Below are 23938 nucleotides of genomic sequence, written 5' to 3' on the forward strand. Positions count from 1 at the left end.
TTGTAGCTTAACATGAACCTTGCCAAACTTGGGCTTATTCCATAGCTGTAACTTGGAACCACAACCTGAAATACTATCCATCACCCCTTGCAAACAGTTTTGAGAATTAGAGGTCGATCGAGCAAAGATAGAAGTCATTGACAAACTCCCACCACCGACCAATATGAAGGGCATGAGAAGCTTCTTGGGTCACACCGGGTTCTATCGTCAATTTATTAAGGAATTTTTCCAAATTACTAAACCTATTTGCAATCTATTGATTAAAGATATTAAATTTGAGTTTTTGGATGAATGCTTGCATTCTTTTGAAACATTGAAAAAGAAATTAATTTCAGCACCTATCATGGTATCACCAAATTGGAATTTACCTTTTGAATTAATGTGTGATGCTAGTAATTTTGTTGTAGGGGTTGTGTTGGGGCAGAGAAAAGATAAAATTTTTCATGTTATGTATTATGCAAGTCAAACCTTAACAGAAGCTCAACTTAATTATGTTACTATTGAAAAAAAGTTGCTAGCTGTTGTATTCGCCTTTGACAAATTTCGTTCTTATTTGATAGGTTCAAAGGTGGTCATTTACACCAATCACTCAGCTCTGAAATACTTGTTGGCGAAGATGGATGTAAAACCAAGACTGTTAAGATGGATTCTGCTATTACAAGAGTTTGACTTGGAAATAAAATATAAGAAAGGTATCGAGAATGCCGTGGCCAACCACTTATCTCGCCTTGAGCTTAAAGAGGCGGCTGGCGAGGAGAAATTCTCGATTAATGAGACTTTCCCAGACGAGCAATTAATGGTTGTACAAGTCATTCCGTGGTATGCTGACATAGTAAATTATTTGGTGTCTATACTTTTACTGGCTGAGATGACATATCAATAAAAGAAGAAGTTCTTCTCCGACTTGAAATATTATTTTTGGAAGGAACCCTTTCTATGCCGCCATTGTGCAAATCAGATAATCAGGAGATGTGTGCCCGAGGAGGAGATGAAGATCATACTCAGACATTGCCACTCATTGGAAGCAGGCGGCCACTTTGGAGGAGCAAAAACAACGAAAGTGTTACAATGTGACTTTTATTGGCCGACTATTTTTAAGGACTTTTTTAATTTTGTCAATTTATATGATCATTGTCAAAGAGTTGGCAATATTTCTAGGAAACATGAGATGCCCTTAAACAATATATTAGTGATTGAATTATTTGATGTTTGGGGTATAGATTTCATGGGTCCTTTTCCATCCTTATTTTCTAATAAATTTATTGTGGTGGCTGTAGATTATGTCTCCAAATGGGTGAAAGCGGTCGTCTTACCAACCAATGATGTAAGGGTTGTAGTGAATTTCTTGCAGAAGAACATCTTAATTTGATTTGGCACTCCGAGGGCCATAATCAGTGATGGAGGGAAACATTTTTGCAATCGCCAATTTAAAGCACTCCTGACTAAGTATGGAGTTACACATCACGTGGCGACACCCTACCATCCTTAAACAAGCGGCCAGGTCGAGGTGTCTAATCGGGAGCTGAAGCGCATACTGGAGAAGATTGTGAGTTCTCTCAGATAGATTGGGCGAGAAGGTTAAATGATGCGTTATGGGCTTATCAGACAACATTCAAAACACCAATCGGGATGTCACCTTATCGGCTCATTTACGGAAAAACATGTCATCTACCTGTGGAGCTAGAACACAGAGCCTATTGGGTTACAAGAACACTAAACTTTGATTTACAAGTAGCTAGCAAGAAGAGAATATTGCAAATCAACGAGATGGATGAGTACCACAATGATACTTATGAGAATGCTCGGATTTTCCAAGATAAAAGTAAAAGATAGCATGATAAGCATATCCTGAGAACAGAATTTGAAATCGGGTAGAAAGTTTTTTGTTTAACTCAAGACTTCGACTCTTCCCAAGAAAGCTGCGCTCTCGGTGGTCGGGACCATTTGTGGTGACCCATTTATTTCCCTATGGGGCGGTTGAAATCCATCACGAGACAAAGGGGACAATTAAAGTAAATGGACAGAGATTAAAACCCTATGTGGATGGAGACTTTAACTCGAAAAAGTGTTCCATTGATCTCGACAATGACAAATGATGAGAATATAATGTCTAACTATAGACTTTAAATAAAGTGCTTTTGGGAGATAACCCAAGTTTTTATTGTATTTTATTTTATTATTATTTTCTTTTCTTTGGCTTTCATTTTGCAGGAACAAAGAGACGAGGAGATCTCCAAGGAGTACAAAGCTGCACCTTCAAGGACAGAAAAATCAGGGGAGCATCTCTTACCTTCTCTCATTCCCTTCTTTTGTTTTTCTTCCTCTTTCCTATTGAGGACAATGTGATATTTAAGCTTAGGAGAAAGGAAATTAAAAAAAAAAAAAAGATGATTGAAATTGACTATAATTTTTTAGAAAAATTCTCATTGCTTAAGTCTAGTTGTTAATTCTTTATTTGATCTTACTTAATTTGATATTTTCTAGATTCACTGAATGCTTATTTTGATCATTAATTGTTGTGAGTACCTAGAGTAATTTTATGTGAATTTTATGAATTTGCATGGTCTTAACTCACTCTAAAACTTGTTTGATTACACTCGAGGCGAAATCCTAGATAGAATATTACTGGGGAAATGATTAAAAACATTCTTTGGACCGATTGAGCCTTTCAAGCTTACATGTTTATTATCTTTATCCCTAGTCACCCATTTGAGATTCATTGAATTATATTTCAGCCTTATAAATTTCTTTCTTGTAAACCTCATATTCCTTATCTTGTTTGAGGTTAAACACTGATTTCCTTACCTTTCAAGGAAACTAAGTTTACACAAAGTCACAGACTTACAAGAGAATGAAAGGCGAGAGAGGTAGTGGGTCTACAAGTAAAGTTCATTTTAGCCAGATTATCAAAATCATAAGTTTGGGGGTGTGAAAAAAAATTGTCTTCTATGTGGCCGACAGGGAAAGGCCGACGAGAGTCATAAGTTTGGGGGTGAAAAAGTAAACTATGTGGCTGACAAGAAAAGGGCGATGAGAGACATCCACAAAGGCAAGCGAGAAGGAATATTCTTTAAAAAAAAATCTTGATCTGCAAAACAGATGTAAAGAGAGAGATACTTGAAAGTACAATAAAGAGAGGTATATTGAGAGTGTCACAATGCGTGAGAAGAGATGTTTGTGTTAGAAGTGAGAATTCTCTTTTTGTTCTGTTAGTGAGTTCAGACTTAAGTTCTCTTACTTTGTTTGAATCCTACCTTTTCTCTATAGCCCTCACCCTAGTCTTACATTACAAGCTTAATAAAGACCTATTGATCCCTGGTGATAGTTTTTGTTTTACATTAGTGGAGAGTGATTTGAAAAGTAAGCCTATGGTTTGGAGATTCATTACTTATTTGAGTGTTTGCATAACATTATCTAGGGAGCTAATGGTGAAGTGAAAATGAGAGGTATGCATGAATAGGAGATTGGATAATGTGGTGGATTTGAGCTTTGAATTAACTTTTGGATTTGGTTGATTGTGAATGATTGATTCATTTGAATTATAAACTTTAGGCAATCTATGAAAAAATAAATAAATAAAAAATAATAATAATTTTTGAAACAACCCAATGCTTGTTTTAATTGTCTTTCTCTTTTTCTTTACTTGAGGGCGAGCACAACTTAAGTTTGGGGGTACTTGATAAGTGTGATTTTTATGTAATTTTTATTACTCATTTATTTATGAAAAGTGTTAGTTTTCCTTCAATAATATTGTTAGTTTTCCTTCAATAATATTGATTTTGATTTATTTCTACATATTTTTCTTTTTTTAAAGAATGAGAAGATTTAGTGTAAAATGAGAGCATTTTAGTACAAAAGAAGAAACAAAGGATCTAGACCGAAGAGAGGTGACGAGATCCAAAGAGAGCCGAGGAGATTTAGGCGAGGAACCTTGTACCGCGGGAAGCAAAAAGAAGTTGTTCCTCTCAATAGGCGAGGAGACCCAATGGCGATCAGAATTGGTAACAAGAGTTAGGTGAGGAGTGAGATATTTTACCTCTCGGTAGGTGAGAAGACCTGGCGAGAATGCTCTGTGTGTTAGATTGGGCGACTAATCTAAAGACCAATTTAAAAGACCAACCTAAATGATATCCTGGGCAACAATTAGCAAAGGCGAGCAGTTTTAACACTCGGAACTTAAATGCACACACATGGCACCGAGCAAAGTCGGTGGAAGAAATAATTGACTATGAAAGGAAAAAAGCACTACATGCTTGGAAACCTTGGGACTTGGTGGAGCTTGACGCCTTGGGATTTGGTGGAGTTGACACACTGGGAAGCCTTGGGACTTGGTGGAGTTGACATGCTGGGATGCCTTGGGACTTGGTGGAACTTTTTGAAGAACTTTTTGAAACCTATATAAAGGCTTGTAACCGGGAGGCAAAGAGGAAGAAGGTTGAGAAAGTCGAGAGTTTAAGTTTGGAGTTTGAGTCTAAGTTTGTAGTATGAGTTTTAGAGTTTTTATCTTTAAGTTTCATTGTTCTATTATTTTTCTTTTCAGTTTTATTCTGAACTAATTTTATTTTCTAGAGCTTTGATGTAGTCTAGCGTTGAACACACAATTTATATTCTAAGTTATTTTATTTTCAATATTTTCATGATTGAGTGTTTATTCTTTATTCTTAATGCTTGCAATTTTCTAACTAACTATTACTCGATCTATTAGATTGCAATGAGATCGAGAGGTGATTTGTGATTAGAGCTCTAGGCTTAAAAACCATTAGTAGAGCGAAAGTAGAGATACTTTACCGCGATTAGTGTGATTTTCAAGAAAAATCTAAAAAACTTAATCAGTTTCCAATTAATTAAATTCAATTGGAGATATTTTCGGTATTGGTTGAGAAAAAATATTGAATAGTTAAGGGATTTTTATCATCAATGTAGGATAATTAGAATTCTATAACAATGAAGAATAAATTGTATGGGATTCTCTAGGTGAAATCAAATGCTCTAGATTTGTTTTTATTATCTTTTAAAAATTTAAATTTTAATGCTCTTTTATTTAGTTTAAGTTAGATCATCTATTCTCCAAATTTCTATTTTTCAAATAGTAATTAATTTAGTCAATTTCATTTCTCAATAGCATAATTAATTTATGTGGGTTCGATATTCGTTTTCTTAAAAATACTTTACTACTTGTTACGATTTTGTGCACTTGCAGATAATAACCAAAAGAAGCAACACTTGAGTAGATCCTTATTTGTTCTGGGCTTTTAGGCCAAGGTCTAGTGGGCCTTTCTTGAGGGAAAAATTTCCCTTACAGTTACCTCGCCAATTCTTCCCGGACGATCCGGGAGGAATTCCTTTTATCTCCTTTGTCTTAGGTTTGGCTAAGTTCCCGATTCTCCTAGCCACATGATGAGTAACGATCTGTATTCCATTTGTAAGGGAGCGTAACTTTAGTCACATCTACACATTTAATGGCACCCTTCAGTTTCTTTGCCACGTCCATGTATTCTGCACTCATTAATTTGCATGTCATTTCAAGGGATACGCTTACAGCGGTTGCACTAATTGAGGGATCTTGGTACTTGAGTGGGACATGTGGAGTTATAAGGGTTCCACTTCTATCAAGTGGCTTGTCGCAATTTTTGCTTTGTTATGCTATTTTGCAGTTTCGTTCCTTTGCCTTTCCTCCAAAGTATTTTTGTGAGTCTCTCCTTGTCGCTATGGCCCCAAAGAAATCATTGCACTCCGGTTCTCACGTAGCGACCTCTGGCACCAACCCTGCGGTTGCCGCTCGGGATGACCACCTTACAGGATTTCACAGGATTTTTCTAGTGGTCGACAATTACTTTCGAGGAATTGGAGGAACTGAAAGCGACCTACAAGATTCCTCCAAAGTTGGAACTGGAAGTACCTCCTCGAGCTAGCAAAGCAGTGGATGAGAAAGGCTACGGTACCAGAGTTGCAACATATCCTACAATGTTCTCTTGTGGCCTAAGGTTGCCAGTTCCTCGGCATGTGCGTGAAGTGCTGGCCTTCTTTGAGTTGGCACCTGCGCCTTAGAGGAGGTCAGGTTTGACTATCCTGACTTGACCACCCTTAAATTCTTCATTACCAACAATTTAGTACAGAAGGGTCGGCGCATTTATAGCTTTCAACTCGTCTAGGAACTGGCGCAGATAGAGGGGTGGCATAGGGTGGCGAAGGGATATAAGCACAAGTTCTTCTTTCTACCAGCCCACGATTGGGAATATCCACTCGAGTAGGCCGTTAGATGGTTTTTCTTCGTCTGTGCTAACTGGGGCACAGTATCTGATGTTTCGATCCGCCGCCCTGAACCAAATTCCCGCGAGGAAGCGAAACTTGAGATTATCATGTCCTGGGTGGTGGCGCACCCTAATGACTTGAATTCAGAAGCTCTGCTATCGGATGATAGTCTCCGTCGATATCTGGTTCCCCTCGCCGATCAAAGCTCTGACGTGGGGATTCCCATGGAGCAATCTCTTGCGCTCGTTTCCTATCGTCCTGCTAGTCCTCTAGTTGTGGGGAAGGGAAAAAAACCTTGCAGCATCTCGCCTCCGCCAACTGACTCGGACAGTGTTGTTGTTGCCACTCCTACTGGGGGGTCGTTCGTGTTGGTGCTTTGTCTCCTTATGCCTCCGAGAGCATCCAAAGAGTTGGTGCAACCTGCTGTCCTGCATTACGCTACATCATTGGTCCAGAGGGCTTTTGTTGACACAACTTCTGCGGCCAAAACCACCCACCCTGGTGGTGCGGTGGAAACGATGGGTAACGTTCCTGGTGAAGGAGTCGTCAGTGTCACTGATGACAGAAGGGAAGTCGCCAAGAAAGCTTTTGAGGGTCTTTGGACGACTGAGTTATGCAGCCGTGCAGATCGTGTTCATAGAGTAGAAGGGAAAGTCAGGAGGCTGCTTATGGGGTAAGTTTTACTCGACCGCCTCTTTGCCCTTTCTTTTCTCTATTCTTGTTTTTTTTTTTTTACTCGGCTTTTTCTGTAGGGGTTGGAGCCCCTGGCCACCTTCTTGGTGGATAGCCTAGTGGCACTAGGGAGATAGAACCGCGACCTTCGCTCTCTAGTCCAGACTTCCACGGAAAGCGTGGCCTTCGAGTGGGTACTGAGGGAGCCTTGGCCAACTTGATCCAATCCCAAGGGGAGGTCGGTCAACTCCACATCAAGGCTTCACTGGTCTGCGAGGCTAGGGACACGTTGCAGCAGTCTCTAGATCAATGCCAGTCAGAACTGGAGTGATTGCAGGCTGATGTTTTGGACCTTCGTCTGTAATGAGACACTAATGGTTGTTAGATGAAGTGGCTTGATTCTAAGCTCAAAAAGGCTACCGAGTCGTTGGCGGCGAAGAAGCAGACCTTAAAATAGGAGAGGCAACGAAGATCGAACGTATAGGCTGCCTTGAACGTGAGCCAGTTAACGCTTAAGGGCCTAGAAACAACTATTCGCGGCCTGCGAGACTAATTGTCCAATGTCTGGGGGGTCTGCAATGATGTGTGGAGGTTTGGTTACGAGGAAGGCCTGGAGAAGATGAAGACCTTCTTCCTTGAAAACCCCCAATGCGACCTCCAGACCGTGAGAGTGAGCGACTTTTCTCCATACGAAGTGTCCTTGCAACGACGTGACATGCTCAGAGTGGGTCTGATCCCGAGTGGACTTGGTGGCAGCCCTACTGGAAACAAGCTCGCCTTGTGAAGCCAGACTCCTCGGGTGGACCTCCTTGCTTATCCTTTGTGGTAGTGGCCTCGGACTTCCTCTTCTCGTTCCCGAACTTTTTCTTATCATGCTTCAACCTCGCTTATCCCTTGCGGTAGTGGTCTTTCATACCTCAATGTACAATAGGGAGACCCTTTAGCCTAGAGAAGATAAAATAACATTTCGCCTGTTGAGGTTGAAGAAGATCTCTCTGTGTTCTTGCGGGATTCTCCTAATCGTCCCCTTAGAATCCACCATTCTCATCTGATTAGATCCCCTTTTATTAAGGCCATTGGGTGTGGTGAGGAATGATAGATTTATGTCACCTCACCCTTTGCGTGTTGAACCCCCCCCCCCCCCCCCCAGGCGGGGTCCTGAGCTCTGTTGCTCTGCCTTATTGTCCTCTCATTTTTCCTTTTTGCTTCCTGATGAAGACTTTATCATGGACTGGGCTTCAATGTGTGTCTTAGGCCTAGTATATTTACCCCCAGTATCATTCAATCAGAACAAGCACTCACCAAACTGAATGGAAATGCTACAATCAGAACAAGCATTCAAATTTTCATATACATTTTACAAACAATCCATGTTGTCATCATTTTATAAACACTCACCAAACAGTCAAATTGGCCTCCTCAGTTCACCAGAAAATCCAAACAACTAGTTCATAAAACTATATTTACCAAACTCTACAAATCTACCAAACCATCTACCAACTTTCTTGCATTCAAACATAGATTAAATCTTGCTAGTTTCATATACAATAAGCCAAACCGATAACTTGGAAACTTCATTAAGAAAATAACCACCAAGCATTACAAAAGCAAGATCATTAATTTGGACAAAAAGCTGACCTATTTCATAAATTATAAAACGTAATTATCCAACTTCATGAATTAAAAAGAGCTGTCCAACATCATGAACTACAAAAACATATGTAACAATAGTTGCTGCCGAGCCACATAAAACATTATCCAACTACATATTTATTTACAACACATGTTGTCCAGCCACTAAAACAGTAGAAAATGTGTTCCATAACAACAATAAAATCTTAATAACAGTCCAAAATAAGTTAACAAACAACCACACACCACCAAAAAGGCTGAGATGGAGATGAAGACATCTTCCTTGAAGTCTAAACATTTTCCATTTGAATAGTTTGGGAACACTCTTGCTGCATTGCATTCATGCTAGCAAGATTTAATTTCATAATTTTCATCTTGATCCTCCTCTTCTTAAGGTGTAGTACTTCACATTTATTGTTTTTCGCCTTGCTTGCCGTTTATCTTCTCTCCATTCATGCATATGGTTCTATCATCGCCCATGTGACTTAAGACATCATTAAATTCACTGGCTGAAGCTTCTATGCCCTTCCTCTTTCTCTCATTTTCTTTCTCAACCTTCTTGCCTGGAGGTCCCTCATAACTGACCTCGATGTTGTCATCTATAATATCGTCTTCTTGTGGAGTCGACTCTAGAATAACTTAGCTTTCTAGATGGTTTTCTTCTTATTGACAGCTTTGACGTATGTTTGTAAAAAGACCAAGTGAGAATGTAAGCATATAGTTTGTTAAAACAATTTCAAAATTGAAATAGTAGAAAATTTATGCGTTGTCTTGCTTGGTGTCACCACTTGGATGTTGGTATACAACAACACAAAATTTAGTTATGCATTTTTTTATTGAGGGGCATTGATTGGTCAATGACACAACCGAGCGTTTTGTAATAGCCCTCCAGAAATTTAGTGAATGAATTTCTTTAGACCATAGGAGCGTCGTGAAGTCTCGGAATGATTTCACGAATCGAGCGACTGCTTAGGTTTTAGTCTGTCAACATAGTCAGTTTCTTACTCGTTACGATGATAAAAGTGCATTTTCATTTATTCAAGACACTTAGGAATATGAGATTGAGAAACGGCTTGCGCTATTAGTCTTAGATGAGTATTTAGAATTTTATGGTGCAATAATACGTTTTTCATTTTTTGGATGAAAAGTGCTCAAATTTTTTTTAGAGCACTTAGGAATCGAATTTTGTGAAACAAATAGCACCACTATATTCGTAAGATTATTTAGGACTTTTGGTGTAATGTTCATTTTTGCATTTTTTGGAGTGAATAGTAACATTCGTGACAGAGCCATGTGGCACCCAATTTAATTGATTTCAAATCATTGTGTAGATTGTCCAAATCAGTCTAGAGGATTTTTTATTTGGACACTTGGCAAGATCTTAGTCACACTTGGTGAATAGTATATGACCTTTGACACTAAGAGAAACCTTGAGATGGAAATTGTGAAGGAATGAAAGGAAACCTAAGCATTGTGATCATGCCACTTAAGCCAAACATTATGCTATTAAGCCAAACACTTTATGGTCAACCAAAAGAGGGTTTCAACTCTAGTGAGACCCAAACCATCAGATTTCAATTGAAACGTAAAAAGTCTCATGATAGCCGCAACCCTAAACCATAACTTCAACCTTTTGTGGCCCGATTTTTTATTAAGTGTTTAATCATTTAAATTAATCACTTATACATGATATTAATCACATAATTTTCCAGTCATGCATCTTTAACCACTCTATTACATCTTGATAATCATATTGGACCAAGAAAATTTAGATTTCGGCTTGAACCCAACCGAAACGCCAAAAGGAATCCCAAAATTGAGCCCATCAGTAAGGCCATCTTGGGCCCATCGAAAGTCACCACCACGAGAGGCTTCTTCAAGAAGTTTCTTCCCCTTCCCAAGGCCTAGAAAAGGCCTGACACCACAACTCACTTCAGCCTCTAATAATCCTTTGATGGAAGACAAAAAGGCTACAGATCATAGCCCATCCACTTAACCAGAACTGCTATTGCCAATAGTAGCTGTCTAGCCCCTTGTCCCCTAATCTTTGGTCTTCAACCCCCCATCCAAAGGTCATTCAGCCACCCATGCCAGCTCCTACACCATTTATATCACGTCTTTTTCCTTTTACACTTCACAATTTACATTTACAATCCATTTTCTAGATAGAACCTGAGAGAGAATGTTCAGGCATCTCTTGGCTATTCTTTCTCGAATTTTTTGAAGTCTTTGTAAGTCAATTTTTCATGAAAATCCATCATATATTTTGTTTCTATTTAAGTCTAGTTTATATTGATATATTTTGGGTAAGTTTTCATAGAGGTTTGATAAGTGAAAAGTTGGTTTGAACATGCAAAGGTAATACTGGATGACAATCTGGATATTTGTGTGAAATGTTGATTTTTTTATGATGTTTTTGGTAAAATATTGGTTAGATTTTTCTATGGTTAAGATTTAACATGTTACTGTGTAAGTTAGGTTTGGATTGGTTTAATGCAAACCACTCCTAAATGTTATACATGAAAATGCTCAGTTAGGACTTAAACAAGAGGCCCACGCGTTTGTTTTGTGTTTTTATGAATTTTTGCCATGTGATTTTAGGTTTAATACTTAGATCAAATTTAGAATTTGAATATGAGGTATATGATTTTATTTTTTGAAGTTTTATTTCTAATAATTAACTCATATTAGTATATTATTAAATTTAACTATATAACTAGAAGTTATATATAACTATATTAGTATATATATAATATCGGAGTCCGATTCGAATATTAAAATCGAAATCGGTCTAAACATAAAATAGGAGTCGAAATCGATCCAGCAACACTCCGGACTCCAACAACTGACAACTCAAAAATCCGACACCAGTGATTGAGTTAGAGTCAAGTGTCAACACAGACTAGCTGTTAAAGTTGGTAATTAAAGTTGATAACGGCTATAAGACAAAACCAATAGACAGATCTCACTGAGAGTAGCTATTACTATTAGTGTGTGTTTCATACTACTCCCCATCTCCCACATTTCTGTTTCCACTTTCCATTGCTTCGTCAATTCCACTCCATCCCCCCTCCCAAAAGTCACAGTAACGGTCACATTTTTCGTCTGTCACCTCAACTCAGAACCTCATCACCTCCGAACGGCAACATCTCATTTTCATCTCTCTCTCTTCGTACCCAAATCACTCTCTTTCAGAAAGAAAATGACAACAAGCTTTGGGTTATTCTCTCTCTTGCTTTTGCTGACCCTACTCGATTTCCCTCTCTCCCGTGCCTCCATCCCGAATCAGAGAGCAGTTTCGAGGGCCCAGAACGGAGTCGTTGGCACGGAGCTGTGGTGCGTGGCCAAGAACAACGCAGAGGATGCAGCTTTGCAGACGGCCCTGGACTGGGTATGCGGGCCCGGCGCCGCTGACTGCGGTCCAATCCAGAATGGCGGTCCATGCTACGATCCGCACGACATCCAGGCTACCGCCTCCTTTGCCTTCAATGACTACTACTTGAAGCACGGCATGACCGACGACGGTTGCTTCTTTGATAACACTGCCGCCCTCACTTCTTTGAACCCCAGTGAGTGCCAAAAAAAAAATCTTTCTTTTCTTATTTTTATCTTATTTTAAGCCTTTTATGTTTGTTACTAGGATTTTTTCCGTCCGAGTTTGTTTGGAGTGTAATTCGATCTGATTTTAATAACCACATTAATTTTTTTCGTTAACCTTGTTTAGTTTGGATCTCTTTAAAGCAACTTAAATTTCGGGTTTGCTGGGTTTTTGGATCTGAGGAATTTGGACCCTTTCTTATTTATTCTCAATCATTGTAGGATTTTGTATTGGTTAACATTTTCAATCTTTTTATTGCAGGTCATGATAATTGCAAATTCCCTTCCAGGTATGTGTTCAGAATCTAGTTTCATCTATTTAATTCTGAATGTAGGACGATTTAATGTTTAATGTTTGAACTGGTAGGACATGGCCCCCGGACTAAATTAAGGAACTGGCATTGTATTACATAATTAAAAAATCATTTACTTCTTTACGAAAGGAAAAGATTCAGATTCTTATTCATATGTTCTATGAAACATGATGAATTTTTATAGAAAGCCATTAGGACTGCACGGTCAGATCTGAGAGTGATGCTGCGTAAGTCAAGTTGGAAAAGAATTATAAGCTCAAATCAATTCTAGGCTCTTTAGTGATTGTGTTGTTGGTTTTGTTTAGAATTTGGAGTATTTGCTTAGGATTAGTCGCAGTTGCATCAGAATTCTTAATTGCATTTAGAAAGAACTGAGTGATTACTTTTAAACTGGTTGAATAACGAAAAAAACCATTGCTTCGTTTTTCTTTCTGCCATTCACAGCACACAACGAATTAACTCTGCTTTCAGCGTGTATCCCTTTCATTTTAAAACCAGTGGCCATCCTGATATGCTATATTTCTTTACACCACGTTTCCACCAACTAGAGGAGTTTATTTACTCCTAGAAGAGCTGTCCTAGGACAGTATTCAATATGAGACTCTGCTGACCAGTTGATAAGTCTGCCAGAGAGGTCTGGGCTCTGCAACAGCTTCTGTATGGGCTCATTGGTAAGAAATTGCACGGTATTGGCTTGGAAGTAAGGCCTGAGCGTCCTTGCAGCCACTACCAATGCAAAAGCTAATTTTTCCATCTCTGAATACCTCTCCTCGGCTCCTTTCAACTCTTGGCTTGTATAGTACACTGGCCTTTCTTTCCTTTCTTTCCCGTTTTCCTCTCTAACGAGTGCCGAACTCACAGCTGATGGAGAGATCGCAAAGGACTTCTCTGTTCTTAATTTGACTTAGTAAATGTGGATTCATCAAATATCCTTTCAACGGCTGGAAAGCTTTCTCACACACATTCCATTCAAATGCCTTTTGTAATACTTTGAAGAAAGGGTGGAACTGTAGATCTTGAGATGAATTGGTTGAGTGCTGCCACCTGTGTCGTGAGCCTCTGTAGGTCCCTCTTGCACCCTGGCACTTCCATTGCCATTATTGCCTTATTTGGGTTCAAATTCAATGTAATTTTCCTTAGTCTAAAGAATGACTTGCCTACATAGGAGGTGGCCTTTGTAGTCTTCACTATCATGTCTTCTACATAGATCTTCACACCTGTTCATCCATTGACTTTAGAATAGCTCTCATTCGAACTTTCCAATAGGTATAGTTGCTGCCATCAAAATAGGGAGTTGATGAAAAAGGTTGGGATCTATCAATTTTAATTGCCTAGTGCAATATTACACTTGGGAATTGAATCCTAGCAGAGTGAACCAACTGAAAAATCAATAGATTTGATACCAAGTGCACCTATAAGGTGGGTGATAGGTGCCTTCCGACTGGGTAAAAATGCTCAGTTCAGCAATTCAAACTAACGATACTATATCAACCAAAGCAAGAAAAATCACCACAAAGGAATTTTGGCAGTAAAGTGGAAACACATTTGAAGAATGTCTTCAAAATTTGAAACCACTCCAATGGAAGTTACCACATAAAATCTGATACAGAAATTAGTTTGTTATTACCAATTTAGAAACATTACCAAACCCTTAAAGTATCAAAATCTGGCTTGCAACACCATGAATGACCCGCTCAATCTTGGCAATTCCGAATTTCCGTCCTTTCCATAGCTTCTCCACAAGTAGCCACTTGATGTCTGCACCTCGCTAGCTCTGAGCCTCCAGCTTTTCTATAGTTTCACCATGACTACGTACTCGATCTCTCTACCTCTACAGCTCTGGAAGTTCCTCTGGCCAACAAACTTGTCCACACCGATGGACTCACTAAGAAACCAACATGAACATGAAGGGATGAAGGTCTGTTTATCAGGCAATAAAGTGTCTTGAATATACAATGGATCTATCTAGATTTTTCTCTCAAGAATATGATGAGTTCAGCCACTGGGCCTCACACTTAGCCCTAGAAATCGTGCTTGTTAAACTATAAATACCTAGAGTTAATGTGGGCCACTTAAGGAGTCCAAATCGGACTTAATTTACTGAACCCACTAATGTTCGATTGAGCAAACATGGCCCCGGCATTGAGTGAACTGGCTGCCTATTTTTGGTTGAGTGAGTTGTCAAGTGAACTCTCTGTGTAGAGTCTTGCTCTAGCCAATAATGAGTGTAAAGTGGAGCAAACTCACTGGGTGAGTTTCACATGAACAAGTTTTGAGCACATGTCGAGCGAAGCCACTCCTTGGCCATTTCTTCGCAGTTTCTTCGGGCAAACTATTCTCATGCTTTAAACTAGAAAATTAACTAGTTTTTTCCTTCTTTTTCTTCTTCTTCTTTTCTCTTCTTTTTTTTTTTTTTTTTTTTTTTTTTTTTTTTTTTCCAACAAGGATATGCCAACGCATACTTTTACATCAACAGAACTCTTATACTACATCAGGAGGATTGTTTTTCCTCTCGTTCTTGCTCTCTAGCTGCACTATCGCTTCCCCACTTTTTCATTCTCCACATGAGGATTCCTTTGATCCCTGTTTTGTGGTCCTTTAGCTCAGAGCTGAGTTAGAGTTTCTTTATCTGCTGAAGGATGATATCATCTATTGTCAACCAAAAGTGATATTCCAATGTAGCTATTTGCTGGACTCGAGTGTTAAGAGATTGGGAGATCTCCTTTTCTGCCACACTAAGAGAATGAGTGATAGGTTGGGTAGCGGGCATCTTAAACAAATTTACAAGAAGTAGAGATTCCACAAACGGCGCCAAATGTTGATGTTGAGCGCTGCAGCACCAAATCTGCACACCTGCAATCACAATTCAGAGTGGAAATAACCCTTGCTGTGGAAGGGTCCCGGTGGGTGGACTCTCCAACGATCAAGTTAGTTCTTGGAAAGGAAGATTCTCAGAAAGCAAGAATAGCTTCGTTAATTAGCCAAAAGTCCTTTTACTTGGGAAGTGCAGTTTCTTCTATGGGCCAATATCAACATCTGTTTCTCCGATATTTCAGGCCCATGTTGCGGACACGTCTGTAGGATCTTCTGGGCTGTTCTGTAGAACATGTGATAATTGATCCTTTTTCCATTGTGGTCCATTTTCGGTTCTTATTTTCCAGATTTCTCACGATATGGGTAGATTTGCTCCCAATCTGATGAAATGGGCTTGATTTGGGCTTTACACCTTCCCAACATCAGCTACACACTGTAATATCGTAAATGTCTTTTGGTTTTCTTGATTGTAATATATGTGAACCTTTGTGATGCAGCTTGAACGTGAACAATGGAAGCGTTTCCAGTCTCGCAGCCGCAGGGGGGATGGGTTCAAGCGAAGGCATAAGCGGCTGTTCTCAGATTGCTCAGCAGTTGTTTTGGCCTGTAATTACTGGTCATATGTTCATGTTGCTTACACAGATTATTTCACAATGGTAGAGAGTAACGTCTTTACCCCTTTTTTCTCTTTGGATTAGTCTGTCAGGGAAATCGAAATTTAGTGTCCTTTTTATCAACAAGATACAAACTAGGCATTTAGGTTTCAAATTTCAATCTGCAGCATATGTTATATTAAGTTAGTAGTACTGCTAAGGATTCGAGTTTCATTTGTTATGTTTTAGCTGTTTGACATTTGTTATATATGTTAACAGATGAAGCAGAATCAAGTTCTTGAGCCTGCAATCAAGTGGGATTTTTATGGCTTATCTTGGGGGATTACAGGCATCTGAACTTAGTGGATGGCTTAGATGCTCCATTTCCTAGCAATGAGTATCTAGCAATCTCAGAAAATATATGACTAGGCCTCGTTTGGATTGAGAAGTAATCTTAACTCATCTCATCATTATAACTTTTTTAAATTTCCACACAAAATATAAAAAACAATTAAACTTTTTTAAATTTCAAAACAATAATAATATTTAAAAATAATATTCTAATATTATTTTATTCAATTTTCATTTCATCTCAACTCTCAATCCAAACGGGGCCTAAGTTAAGTTCTGGATACCACTATGCACAGGAAATGTGTTGTAGCTGTGGTTCCAAATTTGATTGAGACAATATGGTAATATGGCAGAGAGCACGAGAATATGACTATGGAATATCTGTGGTCGCATAAATTTTGTGGACATCCAGAGACTTATGCAGAAAAACTAGGGGGCAAGATGCAATTTACAAGAGCATGCACAGCTGCAAAGGAAATTTGCTACATCACCTACCAACTCTTTAAGCATCACCAGAACAATCCCAACCGCAATCCAAATATTATGGTTGCACAACTTTTACACTAATAATAAAATATTATTTTTTAATTCAGTTAAACAAAATTTAAAAGAAAATGTCCCTAAAATAAAATATTATTTTTATTACTGCCAGTAGGCAGTTGTGAAAAAGTTGGATCATATCCCACTCAATTGCCTACATGACTGACCCACAAACGTTCGCTAAGAAGATATTGCCATGAGGATTCAACCTGCATGTCTGTCCCCGGGCAATCTCTCATTGTCACACCCCAAGAAAGTGTATAAGCCCCCCGTAACGTAGTTAGAGTCGATATGTTGTTGGGCCATGTGTCATCTTATGTTTAGTTATTTTTATTACTTGTTGGGCTCCTATTGTTTTAATTGGATTTTAGTGGTAGAGATTAATGGGCTTGGGCCCTTTAAAATAGTAGTTCTCATTGAAAATGGTTGTTTAGTTTTTTTTAGTCTAGGCTCATATGTGGGTCAATCTTGTTGAAGTCTGCATGCTATATGTAAGAGAGTTAGGAGCTCTACGAAAATTATTCTGGAATGTTAAAAGAAACTTCTCTATCTTTCTCTTATTTTCCATCTCATTTTTTTGAATGAACTCCTCTCGAAGAGAGCAAATTAGTGTTTCACTATTTTAATTTGTGAGGTGTGTTATAAATTGGTACAAGAGAGATACTAGTTTATGCTATCAAAATACATGGAAGAAATTCTCGGATTAAGGACATAATACCAATCGAAACCTTCATAATATGGCACGTTGTGGACAAAAGAAAACTCTGGTGCTGTCGAAGACCCTGATGGAGGGGGAGCAGGAGATTCATGAGAAGGAAGTCGAGAAACGTTCCAATGGGCCATTGACACAAACAAGTGATATGAAGGAGGACAATTAGAGTTTCGATTGAGAATGCAGACAATGAGGAAAATGAGCAAGCAAGAGCAAGAGGGAAGAGAGAGTTTATTTATAAAAGGAGACGCGCTAGTTGAAGTAGCCCAGGAAGAATATGAGCGGGCTGATAGCAACATCGTTATGGACAGATCCCACGATCCAGTGACGTGAATAGGTACAGGCGTAGAGTCGTTACAGCCCAACCCAAAGCACAAGAGCACAAATCGCCAATCATAATTGGCAATACAATGGACAAAATTGTTCATAATTATTAAATTTCCGCAAGCTTCCAAGAAACCATGCCCCCCTAGTAGGATTAATATGGTAATTGTCACTAATAGCTAGAGGTGCCTCCTGCTAAGGAAACAATGAGATATGTACCTAAGTAAGATAACTCATTCCTTCTATATTCAAATCTCGAGAATCGATAATCTGAGCCTTGAGATCAAGGAAAAAATTAAGTCGTTAATTGATCCTTATCGGTAAAAGTCCGCGTCTATATAAAGAACTAGGACTGGTAATCTGAGGTTGTCTTTTCCCAGATTCCTCATTGCAAGGCAACCTACATATATTTCTATTTTAGGCATCGAAGGTGCATCAGACACAACGGGCCACTATCTTTCCTTGTCATAGGTTAAAGCTCGAGGTCAGCAGGAGGTGAAACACGTCCAAAACAATGGTGCCGTCTATGGGATCAACAATCAACTTCTTTTGACATCTTAACGTATTTTTCACATGCTTGCTATGACATGCTCCCAGATTACCCGTGATTAAGAAACTACTTCCATGAAAATGGAGGCACAACTTTTGGAGATGGAAGAGTAGTTAAAGAAGATGAGTACAGTGATTGAGGCTCTTCAGCGAGAAAACGAGAACCTGAGGCGGAAAGCTCCCTGTTATGACAAGGGTACTACACCAAGCCATAGTGAACCACCAGATGGGGAGGAGCACAATGCTAATGGAGTAAATGTTGAGGAGGCAGAGAAGAAGAAGTTGCACAATGAGTTGCGCAGTCTCATTGATAAATATGAAGAGATGTCCAAGAAGATTGGGGGGGGGGTCGTCCTTGGTCGACCAGCTGCTTAACCCCACGAATTTACCCTACAGCACAGAGGTGATGGTTGTGCTGCTCCCGCCAAAATTCAAGGTACTGCATATAGAGCTATACGACGGTTTTCAAGATCCAGTCAACCACCTAAAGAATTTTAAAGCGCACATGACCCTTCACGGATTTCCCGAAGAGATAACATGTCGAGCTTTCCTATTAACATTGAAAGGCATGGCAAGAGACTAGTTCAGAGCATTGCAGCTGGGTCGATTGAAAGTTTCAAAGAGTTGGCCAAACTATTCCTAACACAATTCATGGCTAGCATGATGCGAAGTCGTCCCGTAGCATACGTTCTAACCATCAAGCAAAAGGAGGAAGAGAGCCTGAAGGCACACCTCACCCGGTTCAACAAAGAACAATTAACCACTAATGATCAAGACGAGAAAATCACACTAACAGCCCTTCTAATGGGTATATGGCCTTGAAACCCATTCATGGCGGAGTCGACACGTAGGGCCCCGTCGACATTAGAGAGTTCAAGGACAGGGCCGATGACTTTGTCAAAGCTGAATACATGCTTCAAGCCTTAATCGCACCACAGAAAGCAGAGATGAAGGAAGCGGGTAAAGACCCTCAAAGAACAAGTAAGAGAAGAGCCTCAGAGAAGTCTGGGAGAAACCAACATGACAAAAAATGAGAAGGGGGTGCGCCCCATCAGGAACGCGATCCAAGATTCGTTCATAACAATCTATATTTATTGTAAAAAATGAGACTAGGAGGGAAACTATTAGGCGAGGAGAGGATTCTGTTTTTGCACCTACCACCAGTCGAACAGTCACTAGACGAAAGACTACTACAAAATCAAGGAAGCAAAGAACTGGAATGACTAATTGCAGAACATTCGAAACCTGTGAAGTAGGTGTCTGAGCGAAGAACAGAGCGAGATTGAAATGCCTGTTAAAGCAAGAGTCTTAAAAGGCGGTGAACAACAGGGGAAGATGACTGAGATGCTCCATGCCAGACTAGGAGGTTTATGGTCTTTTACAAATTACACGCGGAAGAGAGATATTTATAGAGAGATTGAAAGAGGGTGACGACCAATTTGAGTTGGACTCGGTTAATACATGTAGTGGAACTAATCTGCTGAGCACTCACTCTTGATCATCTAAGAAAAGAGTTTGATTTTAAAAACATGATCTAGTAGTTCATTCAATCTAGGATTGGTAGTAATTGAGACTGCGTAGGAGATTTCAATCAGTATAATTTTAAATTGAAATAGATCTCTAATGGTTGATTTTTAAATTCTAAAAGGACTTTAACTCCTTCAATAAGTAATAAATGAGATTTAACCTAGTTATTGAGTCTAATTAAAACTCCTAATCAATCTCAATAATTTATTACTCGTGAGCTAATCTAATATGGCTCATTAAATATAATTTAGGCCTAATAGAAATTATCAATAATCCAACTTTAGAATTATTGGGCTGGGTCGTTACAAACAAACATAGAGTCTGTCAATTCACTTTGTCTCTTGTCCATCTACTCGTGATCCTTCTTCATCACCAAGTGCCGCCCAGAGAGCTCCTCCAATTCTCCCCTCACTTCGTCTAGGTCAAGCCCCAGGCGACGATGGGCCTCCTCGATTTTCGCCGCGATCTCAGGTAACTAATGTTAGTGTCTCTTACTCTCCTCTAACACCATCTCCAGACGAGATAACTGTGCTTGCCTTGAAACTCTCACCTCCTGAAGCACTCTCAGCTCAAAGTGGTCACTAGCGGCTTCCCCCTTCGCCCGGTCAAGCTCGCCCGTTAGAGATGCCACGTTTTCTTAGAGACCAGCTAGGTCACCTGCCAATGAGTGTATATAACCATCAGCCTGGTCAAGGATCACCTCCAATTCAACGTTTTCATATTGCAGTCTTGCGACCTCCCTCTGCGCCCAAAAGGTAAACATGCACCTAGATTGAACTTCATCCTCCAAGTTGGCCTGATTGTCGACAATCTAGGCGGCTAGCTGGTCCACACCTTGCCAAGCCACATGAAACAATGTAACGACCCAATTTTGAGAAAGAAAGGTAAGAAAAAAGCAGGATAAGCAACCTATCAAGGAAAAGAAGCCTCTTAACTTGTTCTCCATATCACAAACGGATAGGGTCCGTTTCCTACTCGTCTTCTCGAGTAGGGAGGGCCGACACCACCCCCTCAACAATAGTGGGTGAAGAAGGCCCCTCCTCGCCCCCCAAAGAGGCACTGAATGGCGAGGGAATCAAGACCTAACCCTCACTAGACTCCAAGTCATGGGGGAGAACGTGAGTTTCACCATCGGAGATGGTCGAGGGAATAGAGCCTGGGGTAGGCTACCTTTTCCCTGCCTCTTCCTAAGAGTCAAGCCTGGTCCACGCCTCATCAGTTAGGCCACATGAGGCTCAGGCAACTCCTTGGCCTCATGGCGAGATTGTTTCCCCCCTTTTCTAGGGAGTAGTGCCAGGCGTTTTCTTCTTATGAGGAGTGGTCGATTCCTTCAGGAGGTGACGACTACTCACTTGGGATTGGTCGGGCATCACAAAAAATCTATCAATATGGGCCCTTGTCAACAAGGCCTCCAGGGTTTTGCTCAACCTAGTAATAAACCCTCTCAATGTGATATGGGACTTTCCCCTATAAAGCGTGAACTGAGAAGTCAGCCCTATTGCCCTCATTACCAAGGAACTCCATCCCTAGTCAGAAACAAAAAAGAACTTCTTCTGCCACTATTTGGCATTAGATTGTCGGCCTTCGAATCGTGCCAGGTGATATCGGGGTTGAGAACGAAAGTTACAAATGTTGCCTTCTAATGCCCTGAACAAGTGGGTAGCGATGAACTCCTGAGCTAATCAAATCGGGATACTCCTCTTGAGCGGGCTCTGAGACCATTCTCGAGACACATCAGAATTCTCCAAGCATTAGGGTGGAGCTGAGCTAGCGCCAACTTCAAGAAGTGGACCAGCTGACAAAAAACTAGCCTTAGCCTATGGGAAATGGCATAGGTAGTAAGGGCCATCTTCTTAGGATATTAACAAGCTCAACACGTATCTCTTTTGAAAATGCATGGAACCTGTTGAGAAATGGTTGGGGAATGCTAAGATGGACAAGAGCATTGTATATAGTGATGTACTTGTTAGTGGCTCTACCAGAATTACCAAGATCCAGTAGCCTTTGAAGAGCTCTTTCCCGTTAAAGAAGTCTTACAATCATGTTGAGGCTATTACCTATGGTATTGCAATCCATGCTACTGATTTGAGTGATGTGGGTAAGGAGAAGGTATTGATTTCCAAGTACACAACCCATCCATGGAATCCATACCCAGATATATTGAAGGAATACCCAAATTGCATGATGCTCATTTTTCAGGATTGCAAGCTTCTTAGATGTCTTTGTATATTGGTAATCTATCGGTTGAGACTCAGAGAGATGAACTTGAAAATTTTTTTCGAAGGTTTGGGCACTGCAATGTACAATTTAAGAAAGATGGATATGGGTTTGTAGTATTTGACAACCATTTAGATGCACAAAAAGCTTTGAGAGCACTATGGGGAAGGAACATCTGTGGTGAGCCATTGACTCTTATATGGCCTAGTAAACAGCCTTAACTAGTTTGAAGATTTGGAAAAGGTGTGGGAGGAGATCATGCGAGTGAAGAATGGGATCCAAATGGTTGGAGAAAAAAAAACTGGGTATTGGACAACAAGTTACTAATTGTAGAAGGCATAATTTTGCTGAAATGCTTCATGAGGGTATAATCTTGATGGTAGAAGGCATAATTCTACATCCAAATGGTTGATGCAAAAGGAATTAAAAACTTGGTGCAGCTCGTAAGGTGTTTGGTGAAATATTTAAGAGAGGGAACCAACTTAAGATGTCTGAACCCCAATTTTTTTCAGAGGCTGGTGACTTTGGTCAATCGTTGAGTGGTGCCCAGAGGGTGGATAATGTTGATCTTATAGTTCTATTGTTAGATGCCATAAATGCAAGGGTTAATGTTGATCCTAAAGGAGTTTTCACCTCCTCCCTTGGAGCGGCTATGAGCGGCCTCATCTATGAGCTAAAATTGAATCTTTTTGATAACATCAATTTAGAAGAAAGCAAAATAAATATAGGAACAATAGAGGCAGCAAGAGGCATTGCTTGTATCCATTCAGAGAATGGTAGAAAGCATGTTCATGGCAACAACCAACACTCGAACATCGTTCGACATGAATCGGTAAGGTGCGCGGTTATAATACACTACCTTGGTTATAATATATTTTTAAAGATGCATGGGAAAATGGGTATGCCTTGGAATAAAATTTTGGACGTTCTTGCCGGCATGAAGAGTAGAGGCTATGGATTTGCTCAATTTGAGTCTGAGGAATTTGCAAACGATGCAGAAGCTAAATGGCTCTATTGTTGGAGAGAAGTAGATATATGTTTAAAATTTTGTCAGCAGGAGTGATAGGATTTTGCCAACATTGATGCTAAATATACAAGTTTATACGAAAAGAATTGGGCTCTAAATGACTATGTGAAGAACATTGTGGATGATGTCACCGATAAAGAGCTGCAAGAACACTTCAGCCAATGTGGCATAATTACTTTTGCAAAACTTATACGAGAAGACAAGGGAATAAATAAAGGGTTTGGATTTGTCGGCTTTTCCACCCCTGAGGAGGCCAATAAAGTTGTGAGGAGTTTTCATGGATACGTGTTTCATGGGAAACCATTATATGTGGCTATTACTCAAAGGGAAGAGGATAGACAAGCATAGTTTCAGTTTCTCTATGCCCATCATATGGCAGGACTAGTGGGGAATTTAGCTACTGTTGTCCCTAATGGATATCTTCCTTACTACCATACGTGTTGATGTCGTGTTTCGCTGGCATGGGCAACTCTACGCAGACATTGCTTCGATGATCACCTGCATAGTGGAGAAGGGGGGACCTTGGGGTCCGTTGTACCTCCGATGCCTAAGTTAGTTTTGATGTTGGAGATGAAGAGAAAATAATAATGGAAGTGAGTGTAAAACATTAACCTCTTTGTTGGTTGCAGGTGGTGTCTATTTATACTTGCCGACCTGGTCTCCATAGTAGTGGGGTGTTGCATTGTAGGAGATCGTATACTCAAGTCGTCTATTCGCCGAGCTATACTTATGCTGTCTGCTCACCGAGCCATAAAGCAATTAGATTCGCTATGTGTAGTTCGAGCTTTGGGTTGCATTGAATGCGGTATGTTTTCTG

General features: G+C 39.9%; 1 protein-coding gene and 1 pseudogene across 2 annotated transcripts; both read left to right on the forward strand.

Annotated features, from left to right (window-relative positions):
* Window positions 1–616: 616 nt before the first annotated feature.
* On the forward strand, window positions 617–2096 carry LOC121253420 (annotated as a pseudogene).
* A 9425-nt stretch (window positions 2097–11521) lies between these two features.
* LOC121251800 (PLASMODESMATA CALLOSE-BINDING PROTEIN 5-like) lies at window positions 11522–16376 on the forward strand. 2 transcript variants are annotated; one of them, XM_041151163.1, is made up of 4 exons: window positions 11536–12125; window positions 12416–12443; window positions 15779–15937; window positions 16154–16376. In XM_041151163.1, coding segments are annotated over exons 1-4 (555 nt in total). In that variant the 5' UTR covers window positions 11536–11758; the 3' UTR covers window positions 16155–16376. The 2 variants fall into 2 exon arrangements, with proteins under 2 accessions (XP_041007096.1, XP_041007097.1); XM_041151162.1 differs by lacking the exon at window positions 16154–16376 and having other exon boundaries at window positions 11522–12125; window positions 15779–16115.
* Window positions 16377–23938: the final 7562 nt, after the last annotated feature.

This window comes from Juglans microcarpa x Juglans regia, chromosome 2S, assembly GCF_004785595.1.
Source record: "Juglans microcarpa x Juglans regia isolate MS1-56 chromosome 2S, Jm3101_v1.0, whole genome shotgun sequence".
Taxonomy (NCBI): Eukaryota; Viridiplantae; Streptophyta; class Magnoliopsida; order Fagales; family Juglandaceae; genus Juglans; species Juglans microcarpa x Juglans regia.

Bases quoted from the DNA above. Each gene is read 5' to 3' on its own strand.
- LOC121251800 (XM_041151162.1), top strand. From the start codon at position 11,759: ATGACAACAAGCTTTGGGTTATTCTCTCTCTTGCTTTTGCTGACCCTA. The intron at 12,126-12,415 runs GTGAGTGCCAAA...TTTTTATTGCAG, and splicing joins CCTCACTTCTTTGAACCCCA to GTCATGATAATTGCAAATTC. The intron at 12,444-15,778 runs GTATGTGTTCAG...TTTGTGATGCAG, and splicing joins AATTGCAAATTCCCTTCCAG to CTTGAACGTGAACAATGGAA.